The 27,081-nt window shown below is 38.8% G+C and overlaps 1 protein-coding gene across 2 annotated transcripts; it reads left to right on the plus strand.

Moving 5' to 3' along the window:
* The first annotated feature begins 802 nt into the window (after positions 1–802).
* Positions 803–26,478, plus strand: DNAJC15 (DnaJ heat shock protein family (Hsp40) member C15). Of its 2 annotated transcripts, none has more exons than XM_082043746.1 (6): positions 803–1,007; positions 7,556–7,607; positions 9,505–9,578; positions 16,281–16,357; positions 20,999–21,069; positions 24,107–24,129. In XM_082043746.1, the coding sequence occupies exons 1-6, from the start codon at positions 822–824 to the stop codon at positions 24,112–24,114; spliced, it is 468 nt and encodes a 155-aa protein (XP_081899872.1). In that variant the 5' UTR covers positions 803–821; the 3' UTR covers positions 24,115–24,129. The 2 variants fall into 2 exon arrangements, with proteins under 2 accessions (XP_081899872.1, XP_081899871.1); XM_082043745.1 differs by lacking the exon at positions 24,107–24,129 and adding an exon at positions 24,237–26,478 and having other exon boundaries at positions 809–1,007.
* The last annotated feature ends 603 nt before the right edge of the window (positions 26,479–27,081 follow it).

Raw genomic sequence — 27,081 nt, forward strand, 5'->3', positions numbered from 1 at the left:
TCCCTCTTCTACTATTCAGAAGATACATACGAATAATTTGTGTTGCCTTTCCTTCTCCCAAGTGCTTTCTCTCCTTCTTCTTATCACAGTATCACAGAATGTCAGGGATTGGAAGGGACCGCCAAAGATCACCCAGTCCAATCCCCCTGCCGGAGCAGGAACACCCAGATGAGGTTACACAGGAAGGTGTCCAGCCGGGTTTTGAATGTCTCCAGAGAAGGAGACTACACAAGCTCCCTGGGCAGTTCCAGTGCTCTGGCACCCTCACGGAGAAGAAGTTTCTTCTCATATTTAAGTGGAACCTCCTGTGTTCCAGTTTGAACCCACTGCTCCTTGTCCTGTCATTGGTTGTCACCGAGAAGAGCCTGGCTCCATCCTCGTGACACCCTCTAAATATTTATAAACATTAATGAGGTCACCCCTCAGTGTCCTCCAAGCTAAAGAGACCCAGCTCTCTCAGCCTTTCCTCATAAGGGTGATGCTCCACTCCCTTAATCATCTTCGTGGCTCTTATCCTATTTTTTAACGCATAAATTCTTATCCCTTTACCTCCTCCCGCCACTGCTTTCTTGGCTGCCCCGGGACCCAGCACCAGCAGCCACCTCCCGCATTTCAGCTCCTGAAGCCCGTCAGGGGGACACATGGAGTTAAAAAACCCAGTCTCTAGCCCCCCACCCCGCGCTAGGCTCCTTTCCCGCCCTGAGGTCCCCACCGGTGACCGACTCCACCCCCCGCCCGGCCCCTCCCGGCGCCCGCTCCCGTCACACAGGGGTCATGACGCGCGGAGGAGGAGGCTGCGGGGCGGGCACGGCGGATTGACGATGGGAGGAGCTCCTGAGTCCGCCCTTCCCACTGGTTTGTCCCTCCGGCCGCCCTGTAGCGCTTCTACCTACTCCCCCTCCGCCATGGAAGGAGCCGCGGCCTCCTCCGAGGGCCTGCGCTACGCCGAGTACGCCAGGGTCCCTACGGGCGCCGGCAAGGGCCAAGCCGAGCTGGACCGAGGGCTGGTGAGCGCGCTGGGGGCGGGGAAGAGGGGGCAGCGCATCCCGCGAGTGGCGGCTGAGAGGGGACAGCGACAGCCGGCTCTGCCTCTGCTCCTTCCCGCTGAGCCGGGACGGGAGCTGCGCCCCCCCTAACGGTGCCACCCCGCCAGCCCGGGGGGCGGTTGGGCTGCCCCGGGGCCGTGAGGCCGCCAGCAGCCCTGGTTCCCAGCCCAGGGCTGTCACAGCCCCGCGGGGTGAGGTGTGTGAGCTCCGGGGCAGCGGGTCGGGGGATGGGGCTGCGGGGGGCAGGCGTTCTCCGGCTCCCACCCGTGTCCTGGGTGCACCAAGCACAGCATTGCCAGCCGGTCAGGGAGGCGATTGTCCCGCTCTGTTCTGCACTGGTGCGGCCTCACCTGGAGCACTGTGCGCAGTTCTGGGCAACGCAGGATAAAAAAAGATATAAAGCTACTGGAGAGTGTCCAGAGCAGGGCTATGAACTTGGTGAAGGATTTGGAGGAGAAGCCATATGAGGAGCAGCTGAAGTCACTTGGTTTGTTCAGCCTGGAGAAGAGCAGACCGAGGGGAGACCTCATGGTGGAATGTAGAAATAAGCTTAACAGCAGAGTCCCTTATACTGTTAAGTGGCATTCTGTATTTTATCAGCTCTGCGGATCATTCTCCATAAGTGCTTCAAAGACTGGAGGCTCTTGCGTTGCTTATATTCACATAATTATTACATATGCATTACAATTTTTGAAAATTTCAACATACAATACACCTATACTAAAAAAAAATGATGATGCTAGTTATAATTGTTTAGTATCTTACTTACAATACATCTGTTAATTAATAGTTAACTATAAACTAAGCATTCTGCTTCTAAACAGTGTATTACTTAATCTTCTGTCTCCCTCTTGTCATGCAGAAGGATCTAAAACTTGAAAAATATCCCCTTGTTTTGCAGGTGGTCAGAAAGCATTTATCTCATATTAATTGGTTAACGATGGGTACGTCTTCTATAACTTAATTACAATATACATTAATTTGGCTGCTTCTCTTCAGTGGCGGCTACAGCGTCTTCACAAGGGGAGCAGGAGGGGCAGGCACCAAACTCTTCTCTTTAGTGACCAATGACAGAACCTGGGGGAATGACAGGAGGATGTGCCAGGGGAGTTCAGGTTGGACATCAGGAAAAGGTTCTTCACCCAGAGGTTGGTGGAGCACTGGAACAGGCTCCCCAGGGAGGTGTCACAGCCCCAGGCCCGAGAGTGTTCAAGAGGAGACTGGACAACACCCTCAGACACATGGTGTGAACTGTGGGGTTGTCCTGTGGAGGGACAGGAGTTGGACTTGATGATCCTTGTGGGTCCCTTCCAACTCAGGACATTCTATGATGTCCGTGGGGGTTGACAGGGAGGTTGGGTTGGTGGTGCTTGGGGTCAGAAGGTTTGTGCCTCTTTGCCATAGGCCACAGGTGGGCCTGGTGGTGCGAGGGGAGCTGCAGCATGGGCAGCGGGAGTCACGGGAGCGCTTTGGCTTTTGCTTAAAGTGTTGTGCTGCTCAAATGTTCACAGGCATGAGCAGACGCGGCCTCAAATTTCATTCGCCTGCTGTAAAGAGGATACCTGTGGAATTTCCATGTGCTGTGTGAGCTTTGTTACCACAGCCTTGAGCATTAATGGCTTTGTAGGGCTCTGTTTCAGAAAAGTTAATTCTCACCTGACAGTTCCTCATGGGGGAGAAGGCTGGATGGGCCTCAGAGTGAAGGTGAAATGCCTTCAAAGTTTCCTATGCAGTACTGTGCTTTAGTGGGAAGGGTGCTGGAACTTCATCCCACTCCTTCATTCTGGTCACTTCGACTAGTTCGTGGGACAGTGACTTCTCTTTGGAAAACAGTTGTGAAGAATACATGGATTGCTGCTTAAAGCACTGGGTGGTAAAGATTTCATGGTTGTAAAATGGCTTTGAGTATGTATTTGCCATACTTCATTGTGTGTATGCTGTTGCATCTACAGTATATATATTTACTTTTTTTTAAGAACAACCATTTAAAAAACGTTTAGTTAAGCAAGCAGTTTACCCTCGTATGCTTATTTGAATCTAAATATGTAGTTTCTGTTTTACTGATCTGTGATTAAGCATGGACTGACAACAAAATGCTGTCCAAATCATCACAAGTTATTATTTTGCCTGTGGTTTTTATTCCATTATGACGTAGGTTTTTGAGGCAAAAGATGGTAGAGCTCTTGCTGTGTGTCTGAAAGCTAGTTGTGAGAAGAGCAAAATATTTTCCATTTGACAAAGAAGGGCGTTTTCACTGTGTTAGAAGAACCAGTGTATAAAATACAAATCCTGTGCAAGCAGGTATACTTTAACATTTGTAAACGTGTTTCTTGTAGCCAGACATAATAGTGTTATGCTGAAATTTTAAAATCATGTGTGGGTTTTTTTTTTTTATATTTATAAGTTTAATTTTTTTCTGCCTCACAGAAGGAGAAGCTGCAATGCTCAGAATTACAGATTTATTTATTTGTTTGTTTGTTTTATTATGATTAAGTTGGCAGAGACCATGGATTAGAAATTTGCAGAAAGAATATCTCGTTCTTCCTTGTGTCTTCTACAGAAAAATTTAGGCTACTGGAAAATTACATGTGAAAGGATTAGGCCATAGATCTCTGTATGCCAACAGCACATTATGTATACCTGTAAACATACTGTATGTTAATTAATGTGTTTTATCCTCGTTTGCCGAACACTTTGGAGAGTCAGGTCTTACAGATGCCTTTCTAGAGTGCGTGTTTTCTTACACACATTTCAGAAAATATTTTTTTAAAAAATCAGGTTTTGCAGATTTAGCAAGACTTTGTTTCATTATTTTATGTATCTAAGAGGGCTTATTGCAGGAAACTGAACTACATAGTAAAATTAAAATACTGAGATCAGCAGAGTAGCATAGGGTTGATGACTAACCTTTGGGAGCTGATTCATTGAATAAAGAAAGGGACAGATGTTACTTTTAAATATTTTATTTCTTTATTATTCCCTCTTGGATTTCATTTAAAACCTACATCTTAGAAATTTCTTAATGGCATTTTGGGTGGGGGAGGTGGAAGGTCGGTTCTATCATAATTGACAGTCAGTAAGTATTTATTTTTTTAGCCTTTATGTGTCTGAGAAAAAAAATGTATCTTCAAGCAGTGGGAGCTAAAAATGTCTGTGGTGGTAGTTGCATTAACATGCTGTAAATGAACTGATCCCTTCCACAGTGAGAGTGAGTTGCTTTCATTTAGTATTGACTTGAAAGGAGTGCATTTAATTAAAGCTTTATGCTCTAAATTTCAATTCATAAGACTAGTATCGACATATTCTTCTAATTAATCACCTGAGATAAGTGAACATGGAAGAGGAAACTGAGCCAAACTGGATGTAAAGGACTTATTGGTTAATGCTTGAAGTTGCCACTGATTTTGTGAGAGGCTGTGTCAGCAAAAAACTAACCATGCAGTTGTTCTTATGTTGATTCAAATGAAGTGTTTATCATCTGTATAGGTAAGATTTATTCACACCATAACAAACATTCAGGGTGCTTTGGCATGACAAGTTACCACTTCTTGGCTAGTAAGTGGCAAGCGACTTCTCTAACCTGCTCATAAAGCAGATAAGGTGTATTGCCTTAAACCAAGTTAAGTTTTATTGTAGTTGTACCTCACTTGAAAATGTGGGCAATCTTTCATGCCTCTCTGGCTTGAGTTTTCCATCACTTTTACCTAGTTTTCTGGCTTGTCTTCATATTTCTGTTAGTGTTGAGTACTGCTCTTATTCTGTAGTTGCTGCCATGCTGCTTTTTTACCTGCTGTTTCCCACTAGCTTTCCATTAACTGCTAGTGCTTTCCACTGAGTTTGAAATAATGCATCCTAGTGGACATGGCTGACTATCAGAGGCCCTCAGGGGTGTCTACATCATGTTCCCAGACTACTGTGCAAAAACACTTTAAGCTGTTTCTGCACCGAACTGACAGGAGTCCAGGTATTATTTATTAGCTTGGTCTCTGTTCTTGGCCTTACCTGTGATGAGGCGTCTGCTACTAATGCCTTGTAACTTGCATACTTTGTTATAAACAGCTGACTTAAACCACCTCTTTGGCAAAGCAAGTATAACTTAATTTGGACAAGCACAAGCTAATAAATATTACTTTTTGCCAGTGTGATCTATTTCACACATTGTTGCTCTCTTAATTGACTGTAGCCATTTAGTGAAAGATTCTCACTGTCACATTGAACAAGTAAAGTCTCTGTTGAATGTAAACCCATGATCACAAGCCACAGAATAGAATAATATAGAGTTTCTGTAGGGTTATGATATTTTAAGAAAAGATGTGGCTGTTTCTGGTTAGTGTCTAAACAGAGGAGTTAGAATTTTTTTAGCAAGTTTTGAATATTGAGAGCCTGGGAAAACTGATTTGTGAGAAGAAATTGAAAGAATTTTGGTTTAGTGAGGAGATGAGCAACATGCTTCACTATTTTACATCTGCTACCATTTAAGGCAACATACTTTTATTTTTTCATGGTCTAAAGATGAAGGGAAATTTAGTGGAACTGGAAGGAACAACAGACATAAAACTACTACATTAGTTTTACATTCAGAAATGAATGCTAATATTGAGACTGAAGACTACACTGAGATGGAAGAGTAAGGTTACTAAAATCAAATAGAGAGGCAGATTTTTTAATGCCAGAACTCCTCTAGTTTTAACTCTGGAGCTCCATTTTCAGCGTGTTTAGTGAGTTGTGGTTTTTTTCTGCTAGAAACCTTTAGGCAACTGCAATATTATGCTATGAAAATAGTAGGAATAGCCCCATCCCAGTAGGTGGGAACTAGGTACTTAGTTAAAACACACAGGATCCAGAAGCTAGATCTAGAATACAGCTGCATATAGATGAGCTCAGAGCAGGCTCCCAGTTTTTCTGTGCTGAGCTCAGTGCTGCTGGCAGGAATCAGAGTCAAACCCATAGGTGCCACTGGGCACGATGGCAATGCCCACGTCTTCTATGGCAACCTCTTTGCTGGGAAAGTTGTCAGACTGTTGTAGCCCCTACTAAGCCAGTTCCAGAAGACTTTAGAACTAGTATTTTCCACCTCTTCTACTCCCTTTCTTTCTGGAGGTGAGATTGAGTGCAATCAAAGACACAGAATTTTAGCCCCAGGAGTCTCAGTTGCAAAGGCAACTTGGCTCCAAATCCGGTTATTGGGGCACTCACATTGAAATTTAGGCTTTAAGTCCTGCTGTCAAGTTTGTTGGTAGCATTTGTATTACTCAGTTATTGGATAAATGCAGAAGTCAGTCACATGCAGAAGAGTCAGTTGGGTGATAAAAGCATTTTCACTGTAGTTATGTTTTGTATTCAAGCTAAACAGGCCTAATCTGATTTCTTATGTTTCCTGGGGGAAACTGACATATAACTAACATAGGATAAAACAGCTAGTGCCACAGATTATTTCATTTGGTTCAAAGATTATATGTAGGGTTTTCAGAAGTGGATCAATGCCCCCCAACACACACGCACTTCAGTGTTCATTTTCTTTTTTGCATTCTGCAAATGTATGAGAAGTCAGTGCCTTCTTCAAGGTTTACTATGTATCTTTCAGCAGCTTCTTTTTCAACATAGAGTTATTTCTTGTTGTCCTTCTGGAGATGCCTGACTTTCTTCAAGCACTGTAGGAAAACACACGTACCTCATTTGGGAGGTTTGAGTTAACAAAAGGTAGGAGTTACTGTTGCCTAAATCAGATGTTCAAGTTTTTGTGCTTTTGGATTCAAGAGCCCAGTTAGGCTTAAAGCAAATATTAGTTGATAATGAACACTGCCTGGAATCTGTCAGAAGTCTGCCAGTTTACAAATATTTGTACTATAAGATAGAGTCCAGCCAGTGACTGACACTCAATAACGAAATTAGGTTATTGGGCTTTATGTCTTTATTGGGACTTCCATGAGTCAAAGTGTGAAAGATGGAAGACACTAACATACATTTGTGGCCATAGCTGTGGGATGGGGCTTAGTCTTTGAAGAGAGTGCCTGGAGTCAGCTGGGACCAGGGGTCGTTCTTAGTTGGATGAGCCCAAGTACAGTGTTTAAGTTAATATTCCAATACCATTTTCAAGCAATGTCATTATGAGATGCCAAGTGAAGGATTTTGCAAAGCAATATTAATACTTTCTGTTAAGGCAAGCGTCATTTCAGACTGTGTTGAACTGGTATGCCCAAATAATTTTGGGTGATCCTGAGTAGTTGTCTGACTTGTGTTTTTATAATTACATACTGTGAGCTCTTTGTCAGCATTCGTTCACTCATTTACTATCAGATAATTCCACGTTCAGCCTAATATGTTGGCATGGGTTAGTGGGACTGAACTATAAAATCTAACATAGCTGGGCCAATACAGAACTTTATTTTACCTTTCATATAGCTTATACATGAAACGCCAAGTCAGACATCAGAAATACTCGCTGTTAAAGTGCTTATATTTCAAATTAGAATTTGCATGTTATTCTGATTCCTGTTTTTCTGCTTTAGGCCAGAACTATGATTGCAGTTGGACTTGGTGTTGCAACTGTTGCGTTTGCAGGTAAGCTAAATTACCAACTAAGTGGAGAACTGACACTTGTCAGCTGCTGTTTCCAAAGGGTTAATGAAGTTTTAATGAATTTAAATAGTGGAAAGATTGGTTGAGAGTGCTATGTAGAATCATGTCCAGTTGTAGTTCCTGCCCTTTCAAAATTCTTGACACATATTTCAAAATTCTTTTTGAACAGTCACAGCTGGGGAAACTAATTTTATGAGCAGCAGCTAAAAGGTTTTGTCTGCTTTTTGTTTGCAAAATGTAATGTGAAAAGATTATTTATCAGCAAATTACAAAGTAGAGGCCCTTTAGTACGTGAGAGTGGAACAGGGTCTTGTGGTGTGGAGGTGCTCGACAAATTCAGATAGAGAAAAACAGGAGGTTCTAGTGGCTACAGTGATACATGTTCCCATAGTATATTGTTTGTTACCTGAACTCCTGCAGCTGGACTCTGCTCTCTGAAAAACAGGTTCTAGTCTCAACACAGGGCATGGGCTTAGTATGATTTATACTCTGGGTTACTCAGGGCAGATAAATGTTTTCTGTTTTGATTTTGAAATACACAAATCAATTTCCATTATTTTCAGCATGTAAATTGACCATGGCCAGCTATGTGTAAATGCACACACCAGGAACAGACGCAATAGATGAACAAGCTGCACCAGATTTCAGCAGGGTTTTGCTGGGTACAGCTGTGTTGGGTTTTTATGATGAGGAGAAGGAAAGACAAGATCTTTGGTGATGTACATCCATTAAGCAGTTGGTTTAGCTATGTGTTTGTACATGAGTAGAAGATGAATGCTCTTTGAATGTCTTCTGCTTGTTGAGCTGAGGAATTAATGACAGCTATCAAAGTAGTAGTAACAGCATTAAGAAGAAGGTGAGGTAATATATTAGTACATCACAGCATTTCAGCAGTGATACTCGTAACAGTGGTTTTAACTTCTGTGTTGACATAGGCACAGGCTTAGATGACTAAAATAACCAATGGACACACCATGTATTTTAAGAATGAAAGCGAGATGCTATTTGAATGAAGAAGAGCCATATTTTATAAAACGCTTTTCCGTTGTGTATAATAGTAAGTTACATTGCTAATGAATAGTTAATCAAAACAATAATTGGCGAGAAGGGACTTACAGGGAAAATCCTTGGGTAATGTGGCACAAGTCTTGATTCTGAAGTTGACAGACCTGCTTTGTGCTTCCAAGAATGCAGTCTAGTAGCATTCCCTGTGGCTTTCTCTAGCTGTAGACACTCACTGCTAGTGGGGAGTTGAATGACTCTGAATCCCAGAAGATCCTCTCTTTGTAACAAAATTAAAAATGCAGTACTTACAAAATGTGTGATTAAGTGTACAACATCACAGCAAGAAACATGCAGTACATAGTTTTATTTTTTTAACACAGAACCTTTGAACAGTGTTTAATAAATAATGTATATCCAAAGCTAATGTTTCATACTACCCTTTTTCTTAAAGTTCACAAGGCAGATATCTTCATTTATCATATTGAAATGCATTTATATCTATTTATTTTGTGAGCAAACACAATGTATCTTTGCAGTCCATTACTAGGTTTTTAGATGGAGTATATTAAACTTCTCCCACTTCCTCCCCGAATAATACAAAGATTGAAAAGTGCAAACCATAGCAAGTTTACTGTGGGACTTTGGCTGGGCAGGATCCAAAACCAACTGTTGAGGGAACATTCAAAAGCAGTAAAGCGCAATGGTGCTGTACAGCAAATAAATGAAACAAAAAGGTTATCAAGGAAAGATTGTGATTTTATGTTTTAAAACCAAAAATATTTCTGGTGTAAGCTGATGAGCATAAGTTGGAGACTTTTTCTTTTCCTTTTAGTGAATATTGGTTATAATGTCATTTAACTTCAATCTTTTCCAGGTCGTTATGCTTTTCACCTTTGGAAACCATTGGAGCAGGCAATTTCAGAGACAGCAAAGAGGATTTCAACTTCTGTGAGTTTAGAAGTTACTTTTTGCTAAGTTTATGATTTTATATTTTCAAGTATTTAGAAAAGAGACATGTTATATACAGTAAGTGCCAGTTAGACTATTTTTTTCTAGGATATTCCTCTCTGTGTATGTTTCGGTATATTATCTAGTATATTTTAAATCCCCATAGATCCCCAAAAGATGTTTGTGAGTTTGATAAACAGTTCTGATTTTCCTGGTGATGTTTCAGAACTTGTTGCTGGTAAGTGTATGATAAATTGCTAAAGCGCGCTTTGAGAAAATAGCTAATTCCTGGAGATTACAAAGTGATGACATGCAGTTTCCTTTCAAGAAGCTAAAAATTAAAGAATTCAGTATTTTTTTTTTCTTTCAGATACAGTCTTAAAAATACAGAAGACAAATCCATAAACTTACAAAAGGTTACTGTAGAGATGCAACTTGCCTTTTCTTTCTTTCATGGCTAATTTGAACTTTTAACCAAGTTTTTGGGTTTTTTTTGCACTGCATGTTTAAAATATAATCATGAGGTAAAAAATGAAAAGGTAGAGTGTTGTGAGAAGAGCATATGCAGGGAATGTTTGAGAGCATTTACTTTTTGCTTCAGTGGCTACACTGTCCTCTGGTAAATAAATAAAAATGTTCTATTCCTATTTGATTAAAGTGGTTCCCCATAAAGTAGATGATGTCTTGTGGTAGTGCTTTCTTTCAGACTTGTAGTCTGAACACCTATCCACAGTGGGAGGAACATGTTTCCCCTTGCAATGCGAATGGATGAGGGTGTAGTTGTTGCAGATTATTATATTCTGAAAAGTATATTAAAGGTAGGTTTTTCTTTGAAAGTGATCATTAGCATTGTACCTGTTTATGTGAGGCAAATTGCAACACAGAGCTTGTCTATATACTGAATATGCAATATATAGGCAAGACTTTAGGGTCCAAATTCATTTGCCATCTATATTTTCTGTTAGTGTGCTGAAGGTGGAGGCTTCATGAATGCAAGCTTCCTGGGGAGGGAAAGACTCAAAATATGGGCTGTCCTATCGATGATCATCCACACCTGTTCTTGATTGTGATGTCTGCCAGCCAGACAGTGTTCCTGAATCTGTTTTTCCTCTCTGTTCCTCTGTTGCATTGCGGTTGTGACACTACCACCATTTTTTGTTTTGTTGGTGTTTTTTTTTTCTTTTCAAAGTAATTTTTTGGGAGATTCCCAAGTTGCCTTCAAAAGCAGCAGAGGGGACCTCAGGTACTGCAAATTAAATTGCTTTCATATGATGCGGTTACAGTCTGACTTGCAGGCTTGCTGAAAGTAGCTAGCAATAAGGACATGTGGCTTCAGAGTAGGGAGTGCTTCAATCTTCACTCTCCCACCCCAGCAGTTTTACTCCATCTATCCATTTGTAGCTACAGGCTAGAGAATCTAAACTCAGACGTGTTCAGATAAGAAAGCAGGCAGTGACTCTTTTTAACACATTGAAATATGACATGCTATTGCACAGAGAGGTGTCTGTTCCTAGGAGACTGTACCCCTCAGTACCGATATACTGGCTGAGCCAAGCTCATTACAAGCCTATCTCATTTTTACTATAGTGACTTTCAGAGGCCTGCAGAATTCATGAACAGCCATAAAGAGCAACCCTGGAGCTTCTGCATTCTCAGAGCTCCTGGTCCCTGGAGCTGCATCCTCTCTTTGCCTTTATATCCTGCCTCAGAGCCCAGAATTGGATGTGGATCTCCAGTAGAGTATCTTTTCTCTGATTCTATTTCTGAACTTGAAAATATGAGTTTTCAATGTAACATGAGATCTGCTGAATACAGTAAAAACTCTTTTCTGTTTTGCCATTAACTGTATGAATTTGACAGCTTTATATTTGTAAGAGTAGTGATAATATTTTTCTTCTACAATCATAGTCCAAATTTAAAACCCTTGTGTAATTCTTAGCCAAGATTATTTGTTCCTTAATACTCTACAACTCCTACTTTCTTGGATTGTATTTTTTCCAAGTTTTTTTTCCTCCTCCCCTTAACAATCAATTATTTCCTATTTATTACTTTTCTTTGAAACAACAGAGAAAACATTAGCTACAAAGATCCTATGTAAGTGCTTATTTTCCAAACTTATTTCTTTGGGAAATTTGAAGCTGCTGAGTATAATCTGTGGGTTAGCACTTTTGTCACATTCCTTTACAACATATTGCCTTCTAAACTATGCTGACAGAAGAAATAAAACAGTTAGTACTTCTACCTATGCTTACTGGAAATAGCATCTCATATGACATTTAGTGTTTAGGCTTAGTCTTACTTAGCTGGTTTCCCATGGTGTTAGGAGGTGCTTAACTTGATCGTTGTAGTTTTCAGTGGCTGTTGTAATTTTCTAGGGTCAAACTCTGTCCCTTATCACCTTTTTTTGAGAGACTGTAAAGCAGTGGCCTGTTTAAAAATTAGCTTGTTCTCTCTGTAAGCCCTGACTCACCCCCTGCCCCCATTTGCAATAGAAATCACAATTCATGTTGGTCGCAGTCACACAGGTAATCCAGGTGCTGTTTATCCTTCCTGCTCACTTATGAATGACTTGGGTAAGGTCAAGTTGAGCAATTATGAAGCACTGATGTAAAATGCCAGCTTGCTGTATCTTGAGTATTTGACACTTTCTATTTACTTATCTAAATAAATAAGTAGTACAGTCAATAACTGCACTCATCTTTAAGTTAAAAACAGTAAGTAAAGGCAAGTAAATGTGTTCTGCTTTTTTCTGAACTTGAGGCCATTTCCTTTCATCCTATCACTTGCTACTTGGGAGAAGAGACCAACACCCTCCATGCTACAACCTCCTTTGAGGTGGTTGTAGAGAGCTATTAGGTCTCCCCTCAGCCTCCTTTTCTCCAGGCTAAACAGCCCCAGTTCCCTCAGCTGCTCCTCATCAAGTTTGATGGGTGACACAGCAGTGACATTGTTTTGTTTCTCTGTGTAGTGATAAGAGTCTGTTGCCAGTAGAAGGTGCATAGCGCTAAGCAGTCATTTGGCTTTTCTTCCTCAGACAAACCTGAATGCTGTTAATTATAATGTTAATATTTCCTAAAATGTGAAATAAAAAAAGGAAGTATTTCAATAGCATTCATTACCTGTCTTTGTTGAATTGATGATATTGAAGATAGAAACAGCAATTCTAGGCAAAATCAACTCTCAAAATACTCAAAGTCCACAATCCTGAAAGTTCCTTGTTCCAGAAGAAAAGGGTGTCTTCTGTAGCATTTCATTAGGGATTTTTGCAATGTTTCCCTTATTGGATCTGATTCTGCTCACTCTCAGAATTCTGATTTGAAGGGAAGGTTAGTGACCATCTCCTTTGTCCTTCATTGAAGATAAAACTTCCAGAGAATAATGCAATTTGCAGTCCATTTTAGAGATTTTTTTTTCTAACTGAACTTAAGGAAGTTAAACTTGTTCTTAGCAAAATGTAGCTTATAATATAAAACAGCTTCTAAATAGTTTGTTATTGTAGGTTTGGTTTTGGTTGTTTTATTTTGTTTTATTTTCTTCTTCCAGTGTTTGTTACCTGTGCAATGCAGGACTGCATTGGTGGTGGAACAACACATAGAGTTTTCTGAAAAATTCACTACTTTGTATAATATGATGGATGGTTTCAGTTATGGAGTTTTGAATCTCCTACCTTGGCATGGAAGCAGTAATTACACTTTCCCTGTGCTATGCCAGGAAAAATATCTTGAGGAAGTCACAGTCCAAATGAATTGGATTTTCTTAGCTGACTACCTTTTATGTGAATTTGTAAGAGTGAATACATGTTTGCAGAGGAAGACCAGCCATTTTCTCTTCTTTCCCCCTACCTATTAATGGCATTTGTTCAAGAAGCAGAATTTGCTTTGGTAAGTTGCTAAATAGTAACAACATACAAGGAAATTAAATAAATTAAATGTAACCCCTACCCTCACCTCAAATAGCACAACGAAATGGAGAACTCATTGTGAAGATTTTTCCAGCGCAGAATTTGTTTGCAGTAGCCAGGGTTAAGAAATAGTGAAGTATCTAGAACTGCCCACTCATCAGGGAGTTTTCATACCAGAAGAATATCTGAGTGTTGTTTCACTTCGTTGCAACCATTACTTAGAATTTAAAACTAGGAAAAAAATGCTTTCATTTGAATGGTATAAGAAAGTTGTTTCATTCAAGTAACTCAAAATTTGCCAAGATGTTTCTTCCCCTTATTCTGGCCAATGGGAAAAATGGCTTTTATGTCTAACTTCCTTTTGCTTTAAATTCTGTTTAGGATCAAGATCTTATATTTAACAATTGATTATTCTTGCCATGTGCTTCACTTCTAAGAAGAAAATGTTTTTTTTTTCGTCATGACCAATTCAACAAACTGGTTTTGCTTATGTGCCAAAGGACGCAGACAACAGCTTTTTTTTTTTTGGTTCACTTCCAAGAGGAATTAAAAACCAAGGCTTCTCAAGGTTAGAACAGTGTCAAGGAAGCAGGCTTTAAAAAAACATGAAAAAGTATTTCTGAATTTAAGCCTATAGACAGACATCCCTTCTTGTTCTCTTATTTCAAATACTCCTCTTCTCTACATGACTAATGAACCAGTGTCCTCTTGTATTAGAGTCGTATGCCAGGGTTGAAGGGCGGAGAAATCCGCCCTTTTCAGAAATCCATCTGCACCTAAGCTGCTTTGGGTGACATTCTGGAAGATCTTTCAGAGGACATTACAGTGTGCTTTTCTCTCCTCACTGTAGTAATTGTTCAGCATCACTACAAATTTCTGTGCAGCTCTGCCTCCTCAAGGGTGTTATCTGGTTGCCATTAAATCACGAGCATCGTTTCCTCTTGGAGGACTGGAGAAGCCCCGTGTGTTCTTTAGCGTTGTGTGCTTGAACGTCCAACATCAATGTGACGGACCAGTTTTGTGTCACCCTGTAGCTACAGCAGTGGTTCCTCAGCAGATTTTTGTTGTAGATGTGGCACATCCACAGTTGCTTTGGCTTTGGTACATGTACTGTTACAGTAGTGGTTATTTCATGTGTGATTTGGGGTGGGAAAAAGAAAGATAACATTAGTTTCAGATAATAGCAGTACACCAAAAAAATATCATCTGTGGCTGCATGTGTGACTTCATGGTAGCAATAGGTGAAGTATTTCTGAACCTTGCTTTCGGGTGAATGTCATTCCTAAGCTTAATTGAAGACTTTGCTTAGATATCATAGACAGAGCCCTTTAAATGCATTAGTGCTTTTGAAATTACATAAGAGAGAGTTTGTGTAAAGAGAAGGCAACATTCTCACTGAATATGAATGGATATATTTGGTGAGAAAAGTGTTTTATTAAGAGCCAGCACATTTTTACTTGGGGGTAAAAGGAACACTTAAAAATAATCTCAGCTCTCAGGACAGACTTCCTTTTGATAGCAACAAAAGCAGCTTATTTTCCCTCAGTTGATAGGTTTTTGCATTGAGGAAAAAACTTCAGTGTTTTTGAGTGATTTCTGTGTGCCAGTTCCCAAAGGCAGGCTGTTTTGCAGCTACATCTGCTGCCTCTGGGACTTGTGCAGCTTAGACTATTATTTGTGTGGCAACGGGTTATTCTCTAATCCTTTCTCCGGAAACATTTACATTGAGATCACTACTAACCATCAGTGGTGGTTCAGTAACTTTTTTTTTTTTTTTTAATTTCAGGTGTATTTATGGTTGAAAAATATACTTTCAGCCCATTTTCTATGACAATTAATTGTTGTAATGATTTACTCTCACCTCTGTCTCCAATTAATGTTCTTTTCCCACTCATATTTTTTCTCCTCTTAAAACAGCAGCTAAAGTCCCACATGCCAATGAGTTTAAAAAAACTAACCCCAGATCCTGTATTTAATCATGGTCAGTCATTGATGTCTAGGGAAGGATGTAAAGGCAAACGTTGGTCAGGATTTCCCCGTATACTCTGCTACTTTCCAGTGTTTTCTAGCTCAGTGATTTCCTAAAATAGAGGCTCTGGCTTTATGTTAAGCCTTTTTTTTGGTTTCTTTTTGTTTATTTTTCCGGGTTCCTTCAAAGAACTCTTGATAGATATTTTTTTAAGCAATATTCCTTTATGTGAAAAAACATATTGACTCTTCATCAGTTTATTGTATTGATCTGTTCTTATCATTTTATTGTTTGTTTTTCATGTTTTTTTGTTTGGTTGGTTGTTGTTTTTCTTTTTGTTTGGTTGTTTTTTTTCCTTTACCTTGTTTGTAGAAATATCTGGATTTTAGAGTGATTGTCCATAATTCCTTGGATGCCAAAATATTGTGATTTTTTGCTGTTTTCCAGTGTGGTGGTACCAAAGCTGTTCTAAACAAATTTCCCCTTTTCCCTCCCCTGCCCTCACCAACACACACACTACCACTCTGTGCTAGGATGGACTTTGATTCTGGACTCTTTTGCCTGAAGGCAGGATTTTTATGGTTGTAGTTATTAATATCTCTTATTAGCAGTAGAAGATTGTAAAAGCACACATAGTTATTTTTAAGTCATTTTTCATATGTGTTAACACTCAGAAGTCCTTTCATATTGTCTGGTTTGTAGTTGTTCCATGCCTTCGAAATAAATTATAGATGAATGCAGTGCTGTGAATGAGGTCATATAAATATGATTTAGGTCCTGGCACCTTGTACATGAAACTAATTATTGCTTGTTTTTCCTTTCTTCTTTGTAGAGCCTTTCATCATACTATAAAGGAGGATTTGAACAGAAAATGAGTAGGCGAGAAGCTAGTCTTATTTTAGGTGTAAGGTAGGTTTGTTGCGTTAATATATAATTTTGTTTGGTAAATATCAAATGAAGAAAACACGTATTGTGAAGACGTGGAATACTCTTGCCAAAACATTAACTTTTTTACAAAAGACTTCTAATGGCTTATAAACCATTCTAATATTCTGCTTAAGCTAAAAAGCAAACAATAAATTGCTAATAAAACATGCAACTTGTATTTGGCTTGAAGGCACGGTAACATACTGCAATAGAGAATTGGTGCTCTGGAAATAATCAGAATAGCACACACTGTGCTAATTAGTGTGATCACATGGGCTGGTCTTCAAAAAACCCCTTGAGATAAGTAATATTGTAGATTATATTAATAAATGAGAAAACAAATAAATTTTGTTCATTTTTTTTGTAAGACAGTAATTTTTGTTTTCTTTCTTCACTCTTTGATTTGTTTGGATTTAGAAGGTTGTGGCATGTTCCAAACAAAAATACTTGGAGAGTTTTGTCATTTAGGGTAGGTATGGGAAATATTTCCAGGCTGAGTAATCAATGGATTTTTCTGTGGATTTTTTTCTGAAACATTTGGCTGAATTTTAAAATTAAAAGAAAAAAAGAGGATGGTTTTAATTATCCCCAAAATAAACTATTCCAAATGCTGAAAACTGGGATTTAAATTCTGTTTTGGTGTGCTGTTTGTGTTTACTTCTGACATAATGGAAATTATGCAGATTTAGCATTCATTTTAAGAAACTGTAAAATAAAACATTACGTTTATTTGACATATTTCATGCTTGCACACTGAAGTGGAGATTTATAGGCATACTCTTCAGAAATATTTCCTTTGACCTTTAAGTTTGGTAATATATTAACATTTTCACTTTATAAGGGCAAATTCAATGATATTTCGGAGTAGCACGCTGCAGCTTATTAAAGTGTGTTTACAGTGGCAATGTCCAGCCTGAGCACTGCTTATGTACATGTCTGAAGCTTCATCACATCTGAAATAAGTCTCTTTCAGTTTTTAATAGCTTGAAGCTGCAGCAGGAACAATGACACTGCTTCATGTGTTTGGACTGAGTTTTGCAAATACCATTATTGATCAGATTTGAGCAAAGTTCTTTTTAATGTTTAAAGGATTAAGCCTTTAACTGTATAGAAGCATGGCTATCAAGTTTATGGGAAATTTTCACAGCGTTTAAAAACATTTTTCTAGACCAGTTTTAACTCACTGCTTACTGTAGAAATATATATATATGCTAGCTAAAAAAGAAATGCACGTGAGTTTTAAAGTATTATGGAAAATGCCAGGATGTGCACAAATGCACAAACTAGATCTGTCTAGGCCCTGATTTTATTATTGTAATGTTTGTCCTCTGTCTCTTCACTTCTAAGTCATATTAAATTCTGAGGCAAAGTTTCTTCATTGTTTCAAGTGCTGAGTATGCATGGGCAATATAAATAATAAAGTTGAGCCCTGATAAAGGTGGGCATTTAATGGTAGCTTTTAAATTTCAAATATATTGGCCATTACATATTCCAAATGTTGTTCTCTGAGAACCATCTTGTAAGATTGAAGGGTTTTGGTAGAAACATGCATATGCATTATTTTTATTTAAGCTATGTAAAAGGTATCCAGAGCTACGAAGTACTGTATTGCAAGTATTGACTAATTTCAAGTTTTATTGTTCTCGCATTAGTTGTTATGAAGCAGCACTGATTAATGAAACTCATTATAAACATAGCAATAATTTTAACAACTATGTGCTTTGTAGAAGTAACTGCTGATGGGAGAAATGGAGGAATGTCTGAGATGACATGGGAGGCGAAAATGTTAGGAGTGTTTTCCAAACATTAGACAAAACAGATAATAGCAAAATATAGCTGTCCTAAGTATAATCGTTGACAGCTATCAAATCCCTGATGCTGAACTTCTCAAGTTAGAAAATACATCTGAAAAATAGAAGTTAAAATTCTAGACAAAAATGGAGAAAGTTTTCTGTATTGTACCATTTCCTCCATGAAACAAGATGCGTACTTTTTTTTCCATAGGAAATATTTGTTTGTTAATGTATGAAATATATATATGCATTAGTTAAAAATGCTTAATTCTTAAAACATAAATGACATAACAAAAAAGAGGCTATAACACTAAAAAAAATTATAGTACATTGTATAAGTATACACAAATGTATTTATGGTTTAATCATTGTGGCTTTTTAAAAAAGAATATATTTTATTTTACTTTTAAACAGAGCTTACAGCGCAAGTATATCATATGATCATAAGACCACTCAAGCTGGGAGGGACCTCAGGAGGTCTTCAGTCCTTCTTCCTGCTCAAAGCAGGGCCACCAGTGTGGCTGGTTGCTCAGGGCTTGATCCAGCAGGTCTTTGAAGACTCCCAAAGATGGAGAACGCACACCCTCTCTGGGCAACCTTTGTCACTGCCAGACTGTCTTTGGAGTGAACAAGTATTATGTCCAGCCTGCACCTCCCTTTTCATCTTTTGCCCATTTTCTCTCAGCCTCCCACCACGTATGAGTGTGGAGAGCCTGGATCCATGTTCTTTATGACCTCCCTAGAGATGCTGGGGGACAGCTCTGAGGTTCACTGACAGCTGGAGGGCAGAGCTGACATTCAGGGGGACCTGCAAAGGCTGCAGCAATGGGGTGACAGGAACCCTTCACAAAACTCAACAAGGGCAGACGCAGAGCCCAGCGCCTGGGAAGGAGGAAGCCCCTTGCAGAGCTGCAGGCTGTGGAGTGGCTCTCCTGGAGGGGACCTGGGGCACAGCCAGAGCAAGAGGCAGCAGTGTGTCCTGGGAGCAGAGAAGGACATCAGCCTCCTGGGCTGTATGAACAGGAGCAGGTCACTAGGTGGACAGAAGCAGCTGTGCTTCTTTACTTGGCCAACCACATCCAGCTGCTGCATCCAGTGTTGGGACCTCTGTACAAGAAAGACATTGGCCAACAGCAGCAGGTCCAGCAAAGGCCACCACAATGGTTGGGGGCTGGAGAGCTCACCCACTAAGGGGAGGCTGAGGGAGAGGGGCTTGTTCAGCCTGGAGAAGAGAAGGCGGAGAGGGGATCCTGTCAATGTTTATAAATATCTCAAGAGTGAGTGTCAAGAGGATGGGACCAGACTCTTTTCAGTGGTGCCCAACAATAGGATGAGGGGCAACATGCACAGACTGAAGCACAGGAGATTCCATCTGAATATGAGGAGAAACTTCTGTACTTTGAAGGTGCCACAGCACTGGCACAGGCTGCCCAGAGAGGCTGTGGAGTCTCCTTCTCTGGAAATATTCAAAACCCGCCTGCACACATTCCTGTGTGATCTGCTCTGGTGAACCTGCTTTAGCAGGTAGGTTGGACTAGATGATCTCCAGAGGTCCCTTCCAACCCCAAACATGCTGTGATTCTGTGGTAAGCAATATCTCAAGCTAAGAAAATTTACTGCAAAACTGTTTTCACAGTTGCTTCTTGGAGCAGAACTGCATGATTTTCCATAATATGCAACTGCCACTTTTCCACACGTGCCTTGGCCATCTGAATTTGTAGATATGGTATATCAGTTTGCCTTTTTTATTGTTAAACAAGAGTTTTACAAATCAAAATATAGATTATTGTTATTTTTAGCTGTCTGATAACAAATTGTTTCATTTTTGTAGTTATAAGGCCTTTTACCGTCTGTTTAATTCTTACTGTCTGGGTTACTTTCTGTTCTATTGAAGTAATATATTCCTATACAGTTCTATGAAGTATTTTTGCAACATACCCTAATTTCCCTGTGACAGAATAATAATTAGAGATTGTTTACCTCAGGAATGTAGTTAGGCTGATACCTTGCATTCAAACTGTATCTACAAAAAGATTAATTAATTAATTGAATCATCACTGATTAAGAAGTCACCTGAAGTGGAAAACACTGTTTCATTTCTGCATGCTAACAAATTAGGAAAATTTGAACCATTCAGGCTGTCCTTGTGCATACGATAGCCTTACTGCATCCATAAGTGGTTATTTGTCTGGTAAGGTACATATTTAATTTAGGCCAAGTACATATTTTATGTATCTGTCATAGAAGGAAACAACATGATGTAGCACTTGTAAATCAGCGTGTCCCTGAATGTAACACACTGAACAGCTTTGCAAAAATAATGAATACAGGGTGGGGTTTTTTTCAGGCCCCAGCAGAAAGAATAATTATTTATAGCAGCTATAAAAATATTTACAGTAGAACAAAATGTGATAATATTAAATATTTGTTGGTTTGTCGTTGGTCATATAAATACTTACTTTTCTAGGAGGAAAAAAAGATGTTTTCTGCATTTAATGATATGAATAACCAGCTAGATACACCCTAGAGCTGCTGGATTTTTTTTTCTTCTGTTTTTTCCCCCCAAATTGTTTATTTTAAATGAGTGGATTTACTGCATTAAAAAAATTAAATATATCTGTCTGTGTAAAATACACAGGCTTTTAAACAATGTCCTCAGCGTGTCTTACATGCCTTTGTTATTGTTACTTCCTCAGAGATGCAATTTTATGTTTTGTCCACAAGATGGTGAAAATCTCAAGTTTTAATTATTTTTGAATCCCATGTAAACTGTTAATTTATATCTGAGTGCAATGGCATTTATGGTAAGCAATTCAATTTATTTTTGCAGCCCATCTGCTGACAAGGCCAGAATCAGAACAGCCCATAGAAGAATCATGATTTTGAATCATCCTGATAAAGGTAAATAATTATTACTTAACCAGAGCTGGAAAGGAAGAAGCTTACATGTGATCCTTTAAGTTTACTGATTGTGTAAATAACCATGCTGAGTGCCAATGTATGTTGTTTATTTACACACTTGAGCTTCTGTTTGTCTTCTCTCAGATAAACTAGGCTTTATGAACCACAATTTTGCCCATCTTTCTTTAATGTTGTTTCCTGGAGTTGTGCTGCTTCAGTTAAAACTATGAGGTTGGGGACCAGTTTTCCACACTTAAAACAACTTATTCAAAATAAGAAAAAATTAGCTATAACATTTTTACATTAAACTGACCATTCCTGTTTTGAACTGAGATGGACCAGTCACATGTATAAAAGTAACTTTCTGTGGGGAAATGTTCTGTAGTCACTAAATACACCACTGATGAATTTCAGACTTCCTGGAGTTCACTTGGAAAAAATGTAAAGCTGGGCACTGTTGCTTTACTGGCCAGGTTTTTAATGTAAATTTATCTTCAGAAAGGCTATTATTATAACTTTAACTACACTACAGCTGGTTGAGAAAGAAAGCCCATATGTTCGTTGCTGTTTCTACTTTAAAATAACAGATGGTGAAGAGTTGCACTGTATTTCAGAAGTCAAAAGGGGAAATCGGAGGGTTTTTATATCTTTTTGACAGAATTACAGGGCTCCCTGCCAGCACCCCCTTTTAAGAAAATGCAAAAAATAACTGTGAACCCTGGCCATGGGAAGTGTTTAGTTGATGCTTTTCCTTGCTGTCTTCACCCCTCAGATTAATTCTAAAGATGTCCTGCTTGTTCAATTTCACACTTTGATTTTTATATGTTTTATAATGTATAAGCTGCACAGACATAGAAAAGAAATTATCTTCTGCGTTTCTAATATATTGTGATGGTCAAAGGCCTCTTAACCACTACAGTATCTATTAGGCCAAAGTTTTTTGATAATGAACCTCTAAGCTGATTGTAGCGGTGCTTAGAGATGTGAGCCAGAACCGTGAATCTCCATGTGGATGTCGAGTAGACCTAAAGAGGCAGTTCCCATGACGAAGATCGTACATTTTAACGACCCGCTCTTACCGCTGTAATGTACCTGCAGCTGGGCACAGCATAGGGCTGGATGGATGGAGTGAGCCCTCCTGTGTGCTATTACGGTGGAGCATTTTCTCAGTAGGAACACCAGTTGAAGGGATTTGTGCCTTTGTGCTGCCCCTGCAGCTCTTCTGGCATGGCCATAAAAAGAATAAAAAAAAAAATAAATGAAAAAGCTTGTGTAACGTCTTCAGCTGCAGAGCAAAGGGCCTGGAGTGATCTTGAACATGTGGCATCACAGGGAGACTTGTTTGCTCATGTATATGTCTTGATTTCTTCTGGCTGTGGGTAGCACAGATGTGCTTTTAAAAATAATATTCACCATCAGTGTGTTTATCTAAAATAATGTTTTAGTGGCTGCAGTTGATAGAACAAAGGGCAGTAATTACAGATTTTAAAAGTTACATATGTTATCTGAGATCCAAAATGTTGAAGAGGGGATTATTAGAAATAAATACATAAATATATAAAAGTTTGCATAATTATATCCCCAGTGAGCACTACTAAAATGGTTGCTTATTAAAACTGCTTTACAGTTTGGAGTGTTTGTATATTGATACATTGTATGTTAATGTATCAGTTGCTAATTTTATGAAAGAATATTTCCTCCCAGGAAAAGAGGAAGAGAGAAGCCTTTTGGACTTGCCCTAATTATAAACAAACACTTGGGCAATCATGAGATTGCATTTTCTCTTGTTGGAGGGCTATAAAATTAATATGGCACTCCAAGATGTAAATATAGTGAAAACACTTCCAGCAAATTTGAATTTACTTTAAGATCCTGCACTCTAGACATGTAGAAAATCAACACACATTCAAAAATTACTTAGGGTCTATGGTTTATTGCAGTTTTTAGTCTTTACTGTTTGTTTGATCCTCTTATCTACTCTTAAAAATAAGCAATACTCAGTGTAGTAAATCCTATCTCTGGCTAAAAAGGCAATTGGTTTAAAAAACAAATTCCAATAGCCAGTTCTCTGCTTTCCCCCTCCCCTGCCTTACTTTCCTCCAGTGTGTCTTACCTGTTAGAGCTACATTCAAACAAAACCAAAACATGAACAACAGAGCTCCATTACATTTTCCAGTGGTTTTATTACACCACAAAATGACTTTATAATTGTTTGGATTCTTGCAGGGATGTCCTAAACAAGTCTCTAAGCAAACCTTGCCCTTTCTTTATTTACATGTGTCTACAGCTAGTTCTGTGCATTTCTTCTGTCATTATCTTTTATGATTAATATGAAACAATGAATGAAACAATGAATGAAACAATGAATGAAAATATTTGATTTAACAGATGCCTTGGACAAGGCTGTTCACTGCACAGTACTGCTGGAAAAACATTTTCATACAAAAAATACAGGTGTATTATAGTAAGTGTAAGTTACTGATACAGACCTTGTAATGTTGTTTTTTGGTGAATGTAGGCAGATGGTTGGCACTCAAGGGGAGAGTAAAAAAAAAAAAACCAAACACAAAAAGACCGCTGAACTGTAATCAGATTGTTAGATGGAGCGTAAAGCAATGACAGTGTTCAGGACTAGAAGTTAGAAGGCGTACCATGTTTAAATAGCTTTAATGTGATGGTTTCTGGCTGGTAATTCTGGGCACCTAGCACAGGAGAGGCTTGGCGTGTGTGTCTGTGCTTGTGCAGGGACCTAACGATTCTTTGTCAAAATTATTTATACAGTTTTACGTCTTAGCTTTTGGGGTGAGGGAAGATAATAGCTGTTAACCTTTGGTGAATGTTCAAGACAGCTGACCTCGCATACATTTGCAACAGTGCTGCGCTGCAAGTCTAAATCACACCAGTGTAAAGTGCTTTCAGAGTTCAGTCTTTGACACCATTTGTTCAGTGTTTTTCTTGAATGTCTTCAGTTTTGATTAAATTTCTTATGTTTCCTTGTCAATTAGTTTACTTCATACCAATGTCATTTTTTAAGCAGTTGTATGAAAAGGATCTCTTTAGGAAGGAGAAGCTAATAAAAGTGAGTCGTAAGGGCATACTGCAAGTGAAGTAGTTTGGTACTTAATACTGATGTTTAAATGGTGTTTCTTTCCCCTTTTTCTTCTCAGGTGGATCACCTTACTTAGCAACAAAAATAAATGAAGCAAAAGACTTGTTGGAATCCAGTGCCAAAAACTGAAATCTGAAGCCTTGGGTCGCAGGAGATTCATGAATATTGTGCAACAGCTTTCATATCTACTTGTTCTGCACAGTTTCTTAACCCTGCATTGATTGCTCCTATTTATTGCCATAATTAAAAAAAAAAAAATAAAAGCAAACTGAAATCTTTTACAGTCATGTAAAGTTATGTACAGTTATGCTCCTGGATGGAGCAGGGGGTTGAACTTGATGATCTTTGAGTCCCTTGCAACTCGAGATATTCTACATTTCTATGTCTCAATTTTAGTGAATTTTTACTGAATTGCAATCCATTACAAGCTCTGAAAATGTTCTCTTACTGTGTCTTTCTTTGGAAATAGTTGCTTCTTTTGTCAAGCTTTGGAGCTTTTTAAAATTTAAAAAATAGTCTTAAATAGAATGATTTTTTTTTTTCTTCATTAAGGAAGACCTGACCATTGCCAGAAAATCTGTGACAATGTATTGAGTCACAGGTAGTATGGGAGACCCTATATGGCAAGTTTTCAGCATCACCTGGCACTCAGCTGTTCGTTTGCAAAACAGTAGGGTTTATTTGTGAGTGTAGTGTGAGAGGTGCAGCTTGGCACAAAATGACTAGCGGGACTACAGACTGCAGTTTCCATTAGTTATATGGAAATATGAGGGAAAGGTCTCGGTTTTGGTTACTTCTTTTGCGTACTAAAAGTTCCCTGAGATTGTCAGCCTGATGTAGGACCGAGATTGCAGGGCGTGAGCAGGACTGATGGCGGTGGCTTTGCTAAAGGCTCTGCGTGGACTTAGTGGGTTATTTCCTCGATAGTTCTCTGTTATGCTTCACGTCCCGAAGTACCACATATAGCTCCCTATGTAGCAGCCTAGCAACCTTGTGCTGGCTTCGGGGAAAACTGAAGCTGTGGATCTCTAACTTCAAAGAGAACAATTTTTAATTGACAACTGAGAGTAGGTGCTATTTGGGATACTTGACTGCTGCAAATTCCTACCGGTAAGTTGGCTGCAGATGAATTAATTCTCCTAAAAGGAGGATGATGAGATGAGACAGGCCAGTGGATTCAGTGTAAGACTGAGAGACTTTCTAGTATCCGTTCAAACTCGTCTCATTTGCGGTACAACAAACAACTTGCTGAAGTGCTACAAATATATATAAATACATATAAAATATAGATATCCCATTTCCTACGTTATTTAGCCAGAGGACAGTGGCTAAGAGCAGTTAAATAATTAAAGCATCCAACCTCCTATCATCCAGCAGAACATGCATTTATTTGTTCATCCAGTGGTATATGTCCAGATTATACGGAATTTTCATTGAAAGGAAAAAAGCATATGTTTTTTTTTTTTTTTTTAAGGTTCTTCCCACTTTGTCATGATTCCCCTACTTTTGTTAAAGACAGATTAAGTAGACCCTGAAAGAAAATACTTAACTTTGGGTAATTTAGAGACTTCTTTGCAATTAAAGTGGCATGACATATGACACAGCTTGACTGGATAAAGTAAAAACAGACTGCAGGGGAAAACCTGCCTGGGAATAAACATATGCTGTACAACACTTGCGTCATTTAACTAATGCTCTAATACAGGCAACTTTAATTTAAAGATAATGAACTTCCTATGCAGTAGCGGTAATGGTTTGTTGGGGTTTTTTTATGTTAAAGGAGTAGTCACCAATTAATGCACATTTAAGCTTATTCTTTTCACTGGTATATTGGTATGTAATAGCAAAAAAAACCCATGAAGGTTTTCATTTTGGGAGGAGAAAAGTGAGATGATGCAGGTCCTAATTTTCTTAAGTGAGGTCTGTAATGATCTGCATTATTGTTCTGAAGCAAAGTTGGTGTTTATGATAGGTCGCAGAAACGTTCTAATGATTTTGAATTGACTAGCTGTAGTTTTCATATGATTGCCTTTTTTTCTTTCCTGTGTAAAAAGAGGTATGAAGAGATCCTCCAAATTATCAGTTGAAGCAAATGCATTAAAAATGGCAACTTGTTCTGTTCTTAGAAATTAACTTCCTGTGTCTTTGTAGGAATGATGGGTTTTATTTTTGTGAGATTGTGCTGATAATTTTCTTCCTGATCTAATTGTTTATATCTGATTATTTTAGATGAAACTTTTTTTTTTCCGACTTTTAGTTATGAGAGAGATTTTTCTTCTTAATAAAAAGGAACAAAACCAGATTCTATTTCTGCTTTCTCCCTCTTTTCAGAGCAGGCTACTAACCAATTAACAAATTTGACAAATTATCAAATTTTTTAAAGTCAACAAATTAACCAGCCAGTCATATCTCTGCAAAATGCTGTAAAATGAGTGACGCTAATGAACAGCAGTTGTGAAGGCATCGTTATTGTATGTCCGGTGCCATAACATCAGACATACAGTAGCGTAACTATGTATCCGTGGAAGCAACTAATTTTTCTCATCTGTTTGCTGGCAAAGCTTGCTTTACCTACTAAATGAGGTTTGGGAGGATGGAGATAGGACAGTGAAAGGGAAGATGTAGTCAAGCAAATCATGTAAATACTGCTCAATTTGTTGTCGCTGATAGTCAACATTGCAGGCTAAGGAGTGTCTTTGGAGACTGTCTTGCAGAACAGCACCTGGTTTGGTGCTCAGCTGGGCTAGGAAGAATAGGGTACAACTTTTGTTTTTAACACAGCCTGTTAATTAAACCTTATAAATATTCAGCCTCTTGAGACTGTCTGTCAGATGCAGAAGCTTTTTGTGTAAGAAAACTGCATAAAAGTTGATTTGTTCTGGTGCAATTTCTGTCCATCCATA

The sequence above is a fragment of the Streptopelia decaocto genome (assembly GCF_964273445.1).
Source record: "Streptopelia decaocto genome assembly, chromosome: 1".
Taxonomy (NCBI): Eukaryota; Metazoa; Chordata; class Aves; order Columbiformes; family Columbidae; genus Streptopelia; species Streptopelia decaocto.